Source organism: Marmota monax, unplaced genomic scaffold (assembly GCF_021218885.2).
Source record: "Marmota monax isolate L192 unplaced genomic scaffold, Marmota_monax_Labrador192_F-V1.1 WCK01_AAM20220418_F8-fsc00079, whole genome shotgun sequence".
In the NCBI taxonomy this organism is placed as follows: Eukaryota; Metazoa; Chordata; class Mammalia; order Rodentia; family Sciuridae; genus Marmota; species Marmota monax.
The window spans coordinates 1,168,059-1,184,849 of record NW_026694099.1 but is presented as its reverse complement, the minus strand read 5'-3'; the positions used below and the strand labels follow the sequence as shown (position 1 = coordinate 1,184,849).

The following is a 16,791-nucleotide window of genomic DNA, read 5'->3' as shown; positions in this document are numbered from 1 at the left end:
AGAGTTCAAAGCCAGCCTCAGCAACTGCGAGGCACTAAGCAACTCAGTGAGACCCTGTCTCTAAATAAAATACAAAATAGGACTGGGGATGTGGCTTAGTGGTTGAGTACCCCTGAGTTCAATGCCCAGCACCAAATAGAAAAAGAACTTGGGGTGGGGGGCTGGGGATATAGCTCAGTTGGTAGAGTGCTTGCCTCGCATACACCAAGTCCTGGGTTCAATCTCCAGCACCATGTACACACACACAAAAAAAAAAAAATTGGCAAATCTTACTGTATGTTATTTGTGCCTCGATAAAATTTACACAAAAATTATTTTTAAAAAAGAAAGAAAAGAAAAAATAACTTGGGGGTGATTAATTGAAAAAAAAACTAGGGATGTGGAATGCTCAGTTGGTTGAATGAGATTGCTTGCTTTGCAAGTACAAGGTTCTGGGTTCAGTCCCCAGCACCACCAAAAAAAAAAAAAAAAAAAAAAAACACTTAGGAATTACTGGTGCAAAGAGGAAATGACTCATGGCCATTCCCAAGTATTGAGATATTGGAATGGGATGTTGGCTTTGCCTGTCCAGCTCTCCCCATGCCCTCCGGAGGTCCTCCCCCAACTCAAAATTCACTTAGAGGAATTTTCCCTCTAATTTTTTCCCCTGATATTGGGGATCAGTCCTAGGGGTACTTTACCACTGAGCCACATCCCCAGAACTCTTTTTTCTTTTTTTCCTTTTTTAGCCAGATCTCACCAAATTGATGAGTCTGGCCTCCAACTAGTGATCCTCCTGTATTGGCCTCCTGACTCACTAGGATTACAGGCATGGGTCCTGCCTGGCTTCCTCTAAGTTTTGACAAGGCACAGGGAAACAGACTTGTCAGCAAGACCTATGGGCTTAAGTCTGGCCTTAAATACCTCATTTTTTGGAAGAACAAAACCTGTCAAAGTGAATGAGGATGGACAAGACTGTGGGAAAAGAAGAGAGGGGAAAAAAGGGAATAAGAGACAAGATAAGGAGATGCAAGAAGAGGGGACTCCCCTCCAGTTCTGCTCTCCTGGGTTCAGTCTGCTTTGTCCAGTTTGGAAAAGAGAGGGGCACAGAAGATCTCAGGGGAGCCAGTGTGGTGGCACATTCCTATAACCCAGCTCCTTGGGAAGCTGAGGCAAGAGGATCATTAATTTAAGGTCAGCCCTGGCAACTTAGATCCTGTCCCAAAATAAAATAGAAAGGGGTGGAGACATAGCTTAGTGGTAGAGCACCCCTGGGTTCAATCCCTAGTACGGCAAACAAAAATAAATAAATAAAAATAAAATCCAGGGGTACAGATTGTGTGCAGTCTGCAACAGCATTCCCAGCACCCAATACCTCCTTCCGAGGCTGGGGAGTGGGCAAGGGGTAAAGAGGGTTGTTGTGGAAATCACTGGCCAGATTCTTTGACCCTGGCTTGAATCACATCCCCCTATACTGGGCAACTTTCTGTGGCCCCCTTCCCTATCACAAGTCTTCCCTCATTGTCCCCACGGTTTTCCTTTCAGGGCCTCCTTGATCTTTCCTTCCTGTCTACCAGACACCTGCTCAGGCCCAAAGTCTGGAGGTTTCCTCCTGTCTGGCCAGCGCCTGTTTGGAGGAATTCTTAGCCTGGGATACCAGTGTGTTCAGGAGGGAGAGAAAGCAGCTGAAAAGCTTTATGAGTGGGGTAAGAGGAAAGTTTCAGTCACCTTCCTTTAGGCCCCATGCCCTAGGCCAAGCCTGCTTTCCCTCCTGGCCTTGGAAAGGGCAGTGGTCCTCCTGGAGCTGTCATCCAGGTCAGGGCCCACTGAGTAGTAGGAGGGAAGTCATGAGAGACACGATAGGACAGACATAGCCACCTCCTTCATTCTCCAGAGGGAGCATCAGAAAGGAGATTCTGGAAAGGGGGAAAAGGGGGAGGAAGTCTGGCAGAGGCAATGAAAAGCCCAGGAGGGTGGAGAGCAGGGGTGGGCTCAGAGGGATAACTCCAGGTCTTGGCCAGATGAGATGGGTGGGGGCAGCTTACCTGAGTTCACCCCTCCAGGCCCTATGGGTTCATTTATCCCCAGCCACAGGCAGGGGATGGGCCCAGCACCTCTCTCCTTCCATATCACTCCCCAGAAGCCTGCAGGGAAGAGAGCAAAGGCCGGCAGAGGTCCTGGGAGGGGAGGCTGTGCAGAAAGCACAGGCTGTGGGCCAGGCGTGGTGGCAAACACTTGTAATCCCAGCAGCTTGGGAAGCTGAGACAGGAGAATTGTGAGTTCAAAGCCAGCTTCAGCATCTTAGTGAGGCCCTAAGCAACTCAGTGAGACCCTGTCTCTAATAAGATATTAAAAAGGGCTGGGGATGTGGCTCAGTGGTTAATCTGCCCCTGGGTTCAATTCCCAGTACCAAAAAAAAGCAAGGCTCTTGAGGAGGCTGGATCTAAGCCCCCTTGCTGCCACCTATTGTGTAACCCAGACAAGTCACATAACCCTGTGAATCTGATCTCCCCTTTGTTAAGTAAGGAACATTTCACCTCAAAGGCTGCCATAAGAACTGCACTTAGAAGAGAAATCATCATAGTTATTATAGTCAAGGCCCGGGGGCAGGGCTGCTGAAACAGCCCATCACCACCAAGGGACGTCCATCACTGCACCAGCCCCAGGAGCTGCTCCCCTGCTGGCTGTCCTACCTCACCAGGGTGAAAAAGTGACCAAGAGAAAGAGACAAACACTCTAGAACTGAGATAGAGGACAAAGCAGGAGAGAATAGAGACTGGGAATGGGCTGGGGAAACAGAGAAAAGGATGGCAAGAAAAGAATAAGGTCTAGCACCTAGCACGGCAGCTGGTGTGCAGCAGGCAGGCAGGAAGAGTTTGCCAAGAGTTAGCTTGGAGCCAAGAAAGAAGCAGGACCAGCCCACTGGGTGTCAATAGGAACATGTTAGACACCTTTAATAACTCCAGGAGGAAGAAAGGGTGGAGACTTGGAACAAATGAAGCAGGCAACCTAAAAGGGTTGGAGCCAGTACAGAGCTGCTGCTCCCAGCAGAGCTCCCCGCTGCTGCCTCCCCTACCACCCACCCTGAGCATGGGTTCCCCAAGTTCTGCTACTTTTCATAGTGTCTCCGTTTTGGCTGGCATCCTGGAGTCTTCTGGTGACAGCTCCCCTGGCCCTGAAGAGATTTTTCCACATTCCCCAGCTCTGTGGGGAATGTTAGACTCAGGATGGGCCTGGTTGGTCTTCCCTTCTGGCTCTGGCTCTGGAAGCTTCTGCAGCTCCATATACAGCACACAGGCATCATTGCGTGACACGTATTCCCATCCACTTTCCCGCACGTGGAAAAGGTCAACTGAGCCTCCTGAGTAGGCATCACGGTGGGTGGCGTGGGCCACAGCGCAGCGGGCCAGGGCATAGGCTTCCTGGATGGTCATGTCATAATGGTAGCTGCGGTCTAGCACACCATAGGCATAGGGAGATCCGGAACCCACAGAGAATATGTCCCCCTGCAGGCGGGTACCATCGCTGTAGACATAGAAGAGGGCAGGGCCAGAGCGGTCCCAACCACACAGGGCAGTGGCCACACACAGATCCAGCCCCCGGTAGCGGGACATCATGACTGACAAGAGCTTGGCTGCACTAGCCACACTGGGCAGCTGACCCTCCCTCAGCTCCCGAAGCCGCAGCTCCCGCTGTAGCACTCGGTACCATGTGGCACAGTCAGCAGAGGTACCAGAGGTGGTACCCAGGAGGTGCTGGTGCACAGGGATGACCTTGAGCGAGGATGGACAGGCCACATAGCTGCCACAGGAGGAACGTGTGTCGGCTGCAGCGATGACTCCATGTCGGAAGCGGAAGGCCAGGGTGGTGGTGCCATGGGCTAGCCTGGGGCCATGCATCTGCAGGAAGGTTTGCAGGTCACAGCCACGAGGTACAGCCCAGTCACCAGCCTGAGGCAGGTGAGTGGATGGTCCCTGGGTTTCAGGGGACTGCCACTTACACACATCCTGTAGAGCCATCCTCGAGGCTGAGTGAAGGTTGGAAAGAGCAGGACAGCAATTTGTGTTCTGGGGTCAAGTAGGGAAAAAGGGACGCTACAGGGAAGCTGGGCTGCAGCCAGAATTGGTGAGCAAAGCATGTGAGCTGACGCTTCATTTCTCCCCAACCCCAAATCAGGCTTTGGGATTGGCTGGTGGAACAGCCTCCTCTTCCTCAGAGGGGCGATAGTATGAGGCTGTGGAGTTTCCAGCAGTGGGAGGGTGCTGCCCATCAGTCAGACCTTCACTTTTTGCTGCCCATGATGCATCTGAGAGTCACCCACAGCGTCTCCTGTCTGTCATCCTATAATTACCTAGAGGAGAGGAGCTGGGGTGACTGCAAAGGAAAGCAGACACAAGAGGAAGGAGCCTAGCTGGGTCCTGTATAGGACATTGGGCATGCAAAGACAAATAAAGGCCTGTCAGTAGCCTGAGAGCATTCTCAGCCTAGGAGGAGTCAAGACAACTCAGTGCTCTGAGAGACTCAGAATAAAATGTTGTGGAGCCACTGAGGCAGGAGACCTTGATGTTGGGAACTGTCTTCAGAGATATGAGACCAGGGAACTCTCAGCTCCCGAAGGCTTAGGTCATACTTTCAACTAATGGCCAAGATGGGAGAAAAATAAATGAGCTGAGGCAAGCAGAAGAGAAAACGGCTCAAATACTTTCCAGAAAGGCAGGTTACAGAGGAATGAGGGTGAAGGGAAACTAGAACCTGGGGGTCTCATTCTCCTCCATTTTGGGGCTGAAGATACCATCCTATCTATATACAAGAATGGCATTCTTTGCCAGGTGTGGTGGAGTATGCCTGTAATCCCAGTGACTCTGGAGGCTGAGTCAGGAGGGTCACAGGTTTAAAGCCAGCCTCAGCAACTAAGCAAGGCCCTAAGCAACTTAGCAAGACCCTGTCTCAAAATAAAAAATAAAAAGTGATGGTGATGTGGCTCCGTGGTTAACACCCCTGGGTTCAATCCCTGGTACCAAATAAATAAATACATAAATAATTTTTTAAAAATGGCATTTCTGGGCTGAGATTGTGGCTCAGTGGTAGAGCACTCACCTAGCATGTGAGAGGCACAGGGTTCGATTCTCAGCATCACATAAAAATAAAATAAGATAATAAAGATATTGTGCCCACCTATAACTAGAAAATAAAAAATAAAAAGACTGAGTCTTGGACTTCTTTTAAGATAGACAGCCACCTCCCTAGACAGAAACATTATCTGATATGGGCCAAGAGGAGAGGCTGTGGTTTTGTTTGAGAAGCAGTGGGAACCAGACCTCCTTTACAAAGCCATCTTGGACCCCCAACCTCACAGCAATCGATACTGACCTCCTTCCCTATCTCTGAACTATAGCACTTATCATTTGTACTTCTCCTTTGTAGAGTCCCTCCATAAGTAGTGACCTTGGAGAAAAGAAGTAATCTAAGGTAGGTCAGGAACAGATTACAGAGACTTTCATTACCATGTTGAAGGTATGAACTTTATAGGACCCTTTTTTTTTCTCCCCCCAGTACTGGAGATTGAACGTACGGCTTCAAACACACTAAGCAAGGGTTCTATCACTGAGCTACATTCCCAATGTTTTTTTTTTTAACATTTATTTTTATTTATTTTTAGTTGTAGGTGGACAGAATACCTTTATTTTATTTTTATATGGTGCTGAGGATCGAACCCAGTGTCTCACGCATGCTAGGCAAGCGCTCTACCACTGAGCCACAACCCCAGTCCTCAATGTTTTTTTTTTTAACATTTCATTTTGAGACAGGGTCTCTTTAATTTACCTAGACTGGCCTTGAATTTCTATTTTCTTTCCTCAATGTCCCAAATAGCTGGGATTACAGGCATGTGCTATAATATCTGACTATAGGATTTATTTATTTATTTGGTACTGGGCATTTAACCTAGAGGTAATTTTTATTTTTTTATTTTTTTATTTCTCGGCGGACACAACATCTTTGTTTGTATGTGGTGCTGAGGATCGAACCCAGGCCATACGCATGCCAGGCGAGCGCACCACCGCTTGAGCCACATCCCCAGCCCACCTAGAGGTAATTTACTACTGAGCTACCCCCAGTCTTTTTATTTTTTATTTGAGACAGAGTCTCACTAATTTTCTTAGGGCCTCACTAAATTACTAAGGCTGGCCTTTTACTTGTAATCCTCCTGCCTCAACCTCCTGGGTCTGGAGGACATTTCTAAGCAGGTAAGTAATAAGATCAAGGTGATGTGTTGCCTATTGAATTAAAGAGTGAGAGTTTAGGCCCAGAAAATCAGTCAGAAGAATTTTTCAGTAATTCAAGTGTGAGGAAATAAGAAGCCAAGGTGATATCAGATGTGTGTGTGTGTGTGTGTGTGTGTGTGTGTGTGTGAGGGAGAGAGAGAGAGAGAGAGGTGGTACTGGGGATTGAACCCAGGGCCTTGTACATGGGAGGCAAGCACTCTATCAACCAAGCTATATCCTCAGCCTCCAATATCAGATGCAATGAAAAAGAATGTGAGAAACATTGCAGAGGGAGGATCAAAAGGACCTGACAATTCACTGGATGTGAAGGAAAGGAATGGGAGTTGTTAAAGATAAGCCAGGGCTTCAAGCCTGTGACTGGAAAAACATTATTGTCATTCTTTTCAAGTGTTCAATTGGCAAAGGTATATTGAGCACACAGTGGGCACAGAGATCAATAATGAACAAATTCCAGTCTTTAAAACCTCACAATCCATAAGAGATAAATGCACATTTCTTTTGCAGTGCTAGGAATTGAACACAGGGGTGCTCTATCATTGAGCTACATCTTCAGTCCTTTCATAAGTTTTTATCTTGAGACAGGGTCTTACTAACTTGCCCAGGATGGCTTTGAAATTGTGATCCTCCTGCCTCAGCCTCCTGAACAGCTGGAATCACAGGCATGTGCCACTGTGTGCGACTGAATGCACACTTCTAGCCAGGTAAAATGCAAAAGTGTCTCAAGAGAGGTACAGATGGTATTAGTGGAGAGTGAAAGAAATCAGAAGGAGGACTAGTTGTATTGCAGAGGTGATTGCAAAATAATAAGTGCTCAATAAACAGAAATACTTTGGATTTTCCACAATATCCATGTGTGAGACAGATAAAGATCTCCTGCTTAATTATATTCTGATGGTTGAGCTCCGAAAGGTTGTCCAATTTCAGCATTAATAATACAGCACATACAGAGTCTGTTCAGGAAAGGAGGAGCTGAGTTGGGCATCAGAGGAAAGTAAAATTTAGATGTTGATAAGATGTTGCTGCTAGAATCCAAAAGGAAGCCCAGACACTGATTTCATGGAACCATAAAGCAGAAGGAAACTTTTCATACATATGGCCACTTCCTGACTTGTTATAGTTTCCAAGAGTTGAAAAATCAAGGTGGATAAAGGGAGGAAACAGGATGAAATGCATTCCTGAAAAAGAGCCTCCTCTTGGTAAGCTGACTGAGAGAATCTCTTGGTACATCTTAATGGAGTCTCAACTCTCCTCCAGGAGCTGAGATAGTAAATTACTATTGACTCAATTATCCAGGTGCTAAAATGATATTCTAGTTTGTGGATTTACCGAGCCCTTTTTGCTTTTCTTTATTTTTATATCTGTCTTTTAGGCAATCCATTACTTAAAATCTCCATGCCCAGGTATAAATAAAGAGAATATTGAATCTAAAAATTGGTTATTGTTAAATAATAGTTGTGATGTAGCGAGTAACGCTATCAAAGAACAAGAGGCATAGCACTTTTATTCTGTTATGCTTTTTACCACAAACTATTGTGGTTTAACTAATACAACAGGGAAATGCCCTCAGAATAGATAATTATTTTACCCAGTATTAGGGGGTGCCCTGAAACAAAATGGCAATCTCAGTTTCATTAACAGGGTGCTGAAGAAATAGGACTGTGAAGAGCAGTCCTGACTCAGGGCCGGATGGGAATGACTTATTGCTGAGAGACCAGAGCTATTTTCAAAGAGTCACGCCCTTCTTAAAGATGGCCGTCCTTGCTTCCCTCACGTAACAAGGACGTTTTCAGCCACTTCCCAGGAAGTTGAAGTTGATCCGATCCAGTAATGCTTTCATGACCAAAGTCAAGATGGCAGCCCCATCCTGTTAGAGTACAAAGGTTGTGAAGCCATCTCCCGCCTCTCGTTGAAAAAATCATCCCTTACGTCTGGCTCTAGTTTTTGGAGGCGGGGCTGCCAGGAGTCAAAATGGCTCTTCTCTGGGAATAGATTTAATTGGAAGCGAAGCTGTGACGACCGTTCTTTGGTAGGCGTTCTCAGTTAAGTTTTTCTTCCTTTTTTTTTTTTTTTCTTTTTTGCCCTCATTAGACATGGCGCTGGCCAGCGTGTTGGAGAAGCCGCTACCGGTGAATCGGCGCGGGTTTTTCGGACTTGGGGGTCGTGCAGATCTTCTGGACCTAGGACCAGGGAGTTCCAGTGATGGGCTGAGCCTAGCTGCGCCCGGCTGGGGTGTCCCAGAAGAGCCGCGAATTGAAATGCTTCATGGAACCACCACTCTGGCCTTCAAGGTGCGGATCGAGCCGCCCCGCCCGGCTGAGCCCCCAGCGCCCGCGCCCTTCCGAGCCTCCCAGCCGGACAAGAGCCGGCCACCAAGCCCAAGCGAAGGCTCGGGCTTCTGTCGTCCCTACCCCAGAAGTTCAGCTGTTAGGTTGTCGGGGGAAACCTCGCTCCTGACTCTGGCCGGAGAAGGGGGCGCTGGGGCCGAGCAGATTGCGTTGATTTCTAGGCGACCTCAGGTTGCTCCTATTGTAGGAGCTCCCACCTGGGCAAAGGGAGGCCACCGACACTGAACCGTGGCAGAGGAAGGCTAGGCGAGGGTAACCTAATCTTTGTGGCATTAGGAAGAAACTGTGAAGTCGAGGGAGTACTGTACCAGGATCCAAACAATTAAAGTCCCTGCTCCAGCTCTACGATAACTAGCTCTAGATTTGGGGCAGATCATTCTATCTTATTGAACCCGTTTCCTCATCTATAAAATGAGTGTGATATTGGTTTACCCATGTCAAGGGATTTCTGTGAAGTGTATTGTAAAGTATAAAAGAACAGAGAGAGAGATGTGCTGGATTTGCTTTGGTGCAAAAAGAAATACCAGGGAGATTTTTGTGTGTGTGGTCTGACGTGGCCTGTTTTATGCTTTCCAATATCTTAACAGTTTCGACATGGAGTCATTGTTGCCGCTGACTCCCGGGCTACAGCGGGTGCCTACATTGCCTCCCAGACGGTGAAGAAGGTGATAGAGATCAACCCCTACCTTTTGGGAACCATGGCTGGGGGTGCAGCGGATTGCAGCTTCTGGGAACGTCTGTTGGCTCGGCAGTGTCGAATCTATGAGCTTCGAAATAAGGAACGAATCTCCGTAGCTGCTGCTTCCAAGCTGCTTGCCAACATGGTATATCAGTACAAAGGCATGGGGCTGTCCATGGGCACCATGATCTGTGGCTGGGATAAGAGAGGCCCTGGTGAGTTGAGTTGCGATCACGTGATCCTTGAGCTGACACTAGGGAGAGGGGAATTAAATGGGTAGATGAATGAAAGGACTTTGAGGCAGTGCTGAGAATGTGATGATTAGGTTCTTAGCCCTTCTTTCTTTTTGTCCAAGGCAGGCAATATAGTGTTGGAAACGGCCTGCAGTTAGACCTGCTGTGTCATTGACTGTAGGCAGGATGCTTATTTTCTCTGCCTATTTCTTCATCTGTCACATTGGTTAAGTGAGGTAATAAGTGTAAAGCAACTGGTACAATATCTGACACATATTTTTCCTTCTGTTTTTTTTTTTTTAATATTTTTTAGTTTTAGGTGAACACAATATCTTTTTTATTTTTATGTGGTGCTGAGCATAGCATGTGTGAAGAGCTGGGTTCCATCCTCAGCACCACATAAAAAATAAATACATAAAATAAAGTTATTGTCTCCATCTACAGTTAAAAAAAAAAACTCTAGTCGACACTATCTAACAAAATATAATTTAGATTTTTCTTATGGATATATTTAAAAAGTAAAAAAAAGAAAAAAGTGAAATCAGCTTTAACAATTCATTTGATCCAAAATACTTAAAATAAGCCAAGCTCAATGGTACAGACCTGTAATCCCAGTGGCTCAGGACACTAAGGGCAGGAGGATTGCGAGTTCAAAGCCAACCTCAGCAAAAGTGAGGTCTAAGCCAACTCAGACTCTGCCTCTAAATAAAATACAAAATAGGGCTGGGGAATGTGGCTTAGTGGTCGGCTGCCCCTGAGTTTAATCCCTGGCACCAAAAAAAAGAGGCAAAAAACAAAAATACATTTCAATATGTGACAGTAGTACCATTTGAAGTGCTCAGTGTCCACATTTGGTTAGCAGCTACAGTTTTGGATAGCGAAGCCACCCAAAGATTTGCCATTTTCTTCCCTTTTTCCTTTAGAGTTTTTGGCTTGGAAGGAACCTTTCAGGCCTATCTCCTTTCTTTCTTTGCTGGATCTTGTAATCTCCCTCTAGTCAATTGAGGTCCTGTTATGTTGTCACTGAAAAGAAATCCCTTACTCTTTCCAGTATATAAGAACCTTGCCAGGAAGTTCAACCTTGTGTTTAATGTCATTTACCCTTCAGCTTGTTTTGTTTTTTGTTTTTGTTTTATTTTGCAGTACTGGGGACCAAACTTAAGAGTCTAGTGCATGCTAGGCAGATACTCTACCACTGACCTACATTCCTAGTCCAGCCAATTTTGATTTGTTCCTTACTAAACCTGCAATACAGCTTGTCACTTTCTTTGTAATTAACCGTAGTGTAAACTTGAAAATATTCTTTCCTTCTAATTTTACTTCATGCCTAGTAATCCTATAGAACAACCATAGGATACTTACTAGTATTTCACTTGCTTTGGAGCAAGGATTAAAAGGGGTATAAAGAATATCAGTTTATGCTGGCAAGGTGGCACACGCTTGTAATCCCAGCAGCTCAGGAGGCAGAGGTAGGAAGATCGCAAGTTCAAAGCCAGCCTCAGCAATTTAGCAACGCACTAAGCAACTCAGTGAGACCCTGTCACTAATAAAATACAAAATAGGGCTAGGGATCTAAGAATGTGGTTCAGTGGTCAAGTGCCCCTGAGTTAAATCCCCAGTACCCTCCTGTCACCCCCCCCCCAAAAAAAAGGGGAATATCAGTTTATTACCAGAAGGAGAATGAATGAGGAGATTAAAAAGTGGATGTGAGGACTGGGGTTGTGGCTCAGTAGTAGAATGCTCGCCTAGCACATGTGAGGCACTGGGTTCAAACCTCACCACCACATAAAAATGAAATAAAGATATTGTGACCACCTACAACTAAAAAATAAATATTAAAAAAAAAAAGTGGATGTGAGGGGCCTGGGGCTGTTGCTCAGTGGTAGCGCACTTGCCTGGCATGTGTGAGGCACTGGGTTCAATCCTCAGCACCACATAAAATGAATAAATAAAAATAAAGGTATTGTAAGTGGATATAAAAAAGAATGCCATTTGTTACTTTGGGAATGAAGATACCTTTCTCTTTGAAATGTGGGAAAGAACAGTTCCATACATCTTGTGCGTTCCAGGGAACCATTTTGAATATGATTTTTTTACTTTGATCCTGTAGCTATTAGGTTTGTTCCAGGTGGCGGAAACAATGTAAGACAGTGCAGAGCCTGGCTAGCATGGAAATGCAGGAAACTAAAGCTTACTCAGAATTGCAGTGCTTAAAGAAGGCTTTCTGACAACCTATCCCCTTCAGTGTGAGGCAGCCCCATCTTTGCCTCAAGAGACTGAGAGTCACCAATTATCTAAACTGAAAGTGGATGAGATGCATACTTGTCTTTTTTTTCTGGTACATGCAGTTGAACTCGGGTCCTTCATATATGTTAGGCAAGTGCTCTACCACTGAGCTACATCCCCAGGCCAAGATGAATGCCTTTCTAAATGATCTCTATTCATCAGTCTTTAGCCAAATGCTGGGAAGTTTGAAAGAAAATATTACTTCTGATGGAAGGATTTGGAGAAGACTTCATGAATAGGTGGCAGTTGCCCTTGATGTGAAAATGAGAAAAATGGAACATAACAAATGAAGGGATGGAGGAAAGAAGAATGAGGTCTGGGGGGAGTACCTGGGAGTCCAGTTTAAAGTGTATAAAAGGGAATAGTGACCCATAAAGCTGGAAAGGTAAATTAGAATCAATGACAAACCAGTGAGGCAAGATGATGGAACTGGGATTGAGGATGGGCTAGAGAAATGCTTGGGGTAGATATCAAAATCATCTCAACTGTGTTTTTAGCCTGACTTACATCAAAATCACCTGAATAATTTTTAAAAAAATGTTTATTTTTTAGCTTTATATGGACACAATATCTTTATTTTACATTTATGTGGTACTGAGTATTGAACCCAGTGCCTGGTGCATGCTAGGCGAGCGCTCTACCACTGAGCCACAACCCCAGCCCTCACCTGAAGAAATTAAAACATAAGCTCCATAGTTATTCCCCTCCCCACACCAATGTTAAAAGATTCCTGGGGTAGGTCCTAGGCATTCTTTTAAAAAATCTTTTTTGGATGATTCTGATGCATGGGAAGAGTTGAGAACCCCTGAGACAGGGAAAAGATTAGTGATAACATTGGCAGAATTTGAGAAGACAGTAGAAAGTGTGGTTTGTGAGGCACAAGAGAGAGGATTTGGGTAGGTAATAGAGAATCAATGAATGTGTTTTAGGACAAGAAGTTTGAATCTGAACTTGTTGACAAAGACATCTACTTGGGGCTGGGGTTGTAACTCCGTACCGCACTGAGTTCAATCCCTCAGCACCACATATAAAAATAAATAAATGAAACAAAGATATTGTGTCCATCTACAACTAAAAAAATATTAAAAAAAAAAAAAAGACATCCAGTTGGAAGATTCAGGGAACAATTGAGATTTGATTTAAAAAAAAAAAAGTTTTTCCCAGTGTTGGAGATTGAACCCAGGCTTCAGCCCATACTAACCACTGAGCTACAACCCTAGCCCTGATACAAATTTGATAGAACTCTGTCTAAATTTTCATTGCACAAGAAATCAGCTAACTTTTATTTTATTTTATTTTATTTATTTATTTTTGATACTGAGGATTGAACTCAGGGGCACTTAACCACTAAGGCACATCCCCAGCCTTTTTTTTTTTTTTATACCAGGGATTAAACTCAAGAGCACTCGACTGCTGAGCCAAATCCCCAGCCCTGTTTTGTATTTTATTTAGAGACAGGGTCTCCCTAAGTTGCTTAGTGCCTTGGTTTTGCTGAGGCTGGCTTTGAACTCGAGATCCTCTGTCTCAGTCTCCCGAGCTGCTGGGATTACAGGCGTGCACTACAGGCCCAGCTCCCAGCCCTTTTTTGTATTTTATTTAGAGACAGGGTCTCACTGAGTTGCTTAGTGCCTCACTAGGTTGCTGAGGCTGACTTTATACTCACGATCCTCCTGCCTCAGCCTCCCAAGCTGCTGGGATTACAGGCATGTGCCGCGACACCTGGGTTAACTTTTTCATAAAGGGCCAAATAGTAAATACTTTAGGTTTGCAGGCTATAAGGTATTAATATGAACTATTGTCAAGTAACACAGAATGATGTTTTGGTCTGAGACAACCACATATCCAATAGTGGTCCCATGAGATTACATCACCTAGTGATATAGTCATTTTAGTTTGTTTACACTAGTGATGTTCATACTAAAATGAAATACTCCTTACCAATGAATTTTTCAGAACATATCTCTATTTTTTGTGTATGTTTTTTAAAAATTTTTACTTGAAGATGGACACAATATCTTTATTTTTTATGTGGTGCCAAGGATTGAACCCAGTGGCTCACACACATACTAAGCAAATGCCCTACCGCTGAGCTACAACTCCAGCCTTATATCCCTGTTTTTTAAGCAATAGGCATCTAGTTTACTTTGTTGATATAGTATAGCAGCCATAGACTTATATAAATAAATTTCTGTGGCTCTGTTCCAATAAAACCTTCTATACAAATATAGGCAATTGGGACTGGGGGTGTAGCTCAGAGGCAGAGCACTTGCCTAGCATGTGCAAGGCCCTGGGTCTAATCCCCAACCCTGCAAAACAAAACAAAACAACAAAATAAAAAAACACAGGCACTTGGCCTAACCAATACCTGTTCTATATCAGCAATAGAAATAAAACAAGCCATACTCTTTTTGTGATGCCAGGGATGGAACCTTAACATGTTAGGCAAGTGCTCTATCACTGAGCTACACCTCTAACCCCATACATTAATTTTAGATTATAATTAAAATGTGTAGTTATATAAAAATATAATTTACAATTAAATGTAAAATATAGCCACATTTTAAAAATAAAAACATTTTAATAATATATTTTATTTAACCCAATATATCCAAAATGTTATTTTAGTGTGTGGTCTTAGCTTCATTTCAACTGCTCAACAGTCACATGTAGCTAAGAGCTACCATATTAGACAGTGTAGGTCTTTGCCACATGACTAAGAATTATGGACTAGTCAGGTGCAGTGGCATAATCTGTAATGCTATATACTCAGGAGATGGAGGCAGGAGGATCAAAAGTTCAAGGCCAGCCTGGGAAACCTAGCAAGATCCTGTCTCAAAATTAAAAAGGGTTGAATGTGTAGCTTGCCTAGCAATTGCAAGGCCTTGGGTTCTGTCCCCAGTACTGCAATTTTTTTTTTTTTTAATTGTAGTTGCGCACAATACCTTTTTATTTATTTATTTTTATGCTGAGGATGGAACCAGGGCCTTGCATGTGCTAGGTGAGCGCTCTACCGCTGAGCCACAACCCCAGCCCCATGCAAATATTTTTTAAAAGAATCTCTAAGGTTTATTCTCTTTCAGTGTATGTCTTATCGCCCAATAATCTAAATTCTTTAAGGGCTGTGATTATGTTTTAAACATTGTCTCCCACGGGACCTAAAGCCCTGTGCTTAAAAGTCATACTTGCTTTTTGGAGGTGCCAAGAGGAGAAGCAGAGTAGTTACTATCATGTGTGGTGAGATGGGTGGTATGTTATAGAATCTTGAAGTGTTAATATTAAATTTGAAGCCAGCTGCTTTGGTGCATGCCTCTAATCCCAGCATCTCAGGAGGCTGAGGCAGAGGGATCACAAGTTCAAGGCCAGTCTCAGCAACTTAGTGGGACCCTGCCTCAAAATGAAAAATAAAAAGGACTGGGGAGGTAGTTCAGTGGCAGAGCTCTCCTGGGTTCAATCCTAGGGAAAACAACAACAACAACAACACCTTTTTTAATATGAAGAAAGTGGGCAGGGATGTAGCTCAGTGGTGAGTATTTGTATAGCATATGCAGTGCCCCAAGATCAATCATCCCCAGCACTGCAAAAAAAAGTGTGTGTGTGAGTATAAAAGTGTTGCAGATGTAGCTTACTGGTAAAGAATCCCTGGGTTCAACCCCCAGTACTGAAAGAAAAAAGAAAAAAATTTTACAGAAGTCTTTTTTTATTATTATTATTTACATTGATTTCCTCAGGGTTTTAAGAGGATAGAAAACTTCTACCATGGAAGATGAATTACTTGCTGAGGATGGCCTCAAACTTGGTGATTCTTCTGCCTTAGCCTTCTGAGTCTCAAAGGCGTGCACCACTGTGCCTGGCTTAGAAGATGGAATAGGTGTCAATGGGATGATCTTTTTTTTTTCCCCTGCTAATCTCATCTTCCTTTCCAGGCCTTTACTACGTGGACAGTGAAGGGAACCGGATCTCTGGGGCCACCTTCTCTGTAGGTTCTGGCTCAGTGTATGCTTATGGGGTCATGGATCGAGGCTACTCATATGACCTGGACGTGGAGCAGGCTTATGATCTGGCCCGTCGAGCCATCTACCAAGCCACCTACAGAGATGCCTACTCAGGAGGTTCTGTTAACCTCTACCATGTTCGGGAGGATGGTTGGATCCACGTCTCCAGTGACAATGTAGCTGATCTACATGACAAGTATAGTGGATCTACCCTCTGAAGGAGGGTGGATGTGGCTGCTACATTTCTTGGGGTGACTGTCATTGTTAATGATACAGTACCCCATCTTATAGTGGAGGAGTCCTCAGTTGTATCAGTACTTTTTTTGAAGCTCTGGAACATTGACCTCTACATGTTAGCAGATGTTAATGAGCTGAAGCAGAGGTGACTACTTGTTTTAGTTTTTTTGATGTTAACATTACACTACTCACTACTCAACCTCAGGCTGTGTCTTGTCTTTTGTGTCTTTTGTCCATGCTGTCCCTCCTCCAAGCACTTTACAGTCAAATAAGCCAGGACAGTGGGAGGGAAGGGACTGTAATTACAGGAAACAGTGGTGTGAAGACATTGTCTAGTGAATACATTAATGTCCCCACTCATGAAGCTAATAACAAAGGAGAAGGAGAGAGGCAGGGAGGAGGGAGAGACTTCCCAATTCGGTTTGCAAAGAGATGAAAAGTTGATGAGGTGGAAAGATGCACAGGGCTGTACTAGGCAGGGCTGCAGAGGAAAAAGCTCTCACCCTGTGGTGGGGGAGGGGAACTTGATAGTATATGCAGCACAGAGGGTGAGGAGGGTAAATTTGGAATCTTAAAACCACTGGGAAGGGAAGACAGACCTTGAGGAAGAGGACAAAGAGAAATAAATGATACCTCTTTTCACCTGGGCGAGGGGCAGGAAGACAAAGAAGCAAATGTGAAAGCAATAGTGACCACAGGTTTGGGGATCATTGTCCTTTTCATGTGTGTGTTTCTGCATGCATGTGGGCACACAGC

General features: G+C 44.6%; 2 protein-coding genes across 2 annotated transcripts; one reads left to right on the top strand and one right to left on the bottom strand.

The window, feature by feature from the left end:
- Positions 1–3,095: 3,095 nt before the first annotated feature.
- On the bottom strand, positions 3,096–3,998 carry Psmb11 (proteasome subunit beta 11). The gene has a single exon (XM_046465288.1). It carries the CDS (start codon positions 3,996–3,998, stop codon positions 3,096–3,098), a length of 903 nt encoding a protein of 300 aa, XP_046321244.1.
- Positions 3,999–8,326: 4,328 nt separating this feature from the next.
- On the top strand, positions 8,327–16,234 carry Psmb5 (proteasome 20S subunit beta 5). Its single transcript, XM_046465287.2, has 3 exons — positions 8,327–8,551; positions 9,196–9,502; positions 15,730–16,234. The coding sequence occupies exons 1-3, from the start codon at positions 8,354–8,356 to the stop codon at positions 16,014–16,016; spliced, it is 792 nt and encodes a 263-aa protein (XP_046321243.1). The 5' UTR covers positions 8,327–8,353; the 3' UTR covers positions 16,017–16,234.
- Positions 16,235–16,791: the final 557 nt, after the last annotated feature.

Coding starts and splice junctions, on each gene's coding strand:
- Psmb11 (XM_046465288.1), bottom strand. CDS start 3,998: ATGGCTCTACAGGATGTGTGTAAGTGGCAGTCCCCTGAAACCCAGGGA.
- Psmb5 (XM_046465287.2), top strand. CDS start 8,354: ATGGCGCTGGCCAGCGTGTTGGAGAAGCCGCTACCGGTGAATCGGCGC. Junction 8,552..9,195: donor CCACCACTCTGGCCTTCAAG/GTGCGGATCGAG, acceptor ATATCTTAACAG/TTTCGACATGGAGTCATTGT. Junction 9,503..15,729: donor CTGGGATAAGAGAGGCCCTG/GTGAGTTGAGTT, acceptor CTTCCTTTCCAG/GCCTTTACTACGTGGACAGT.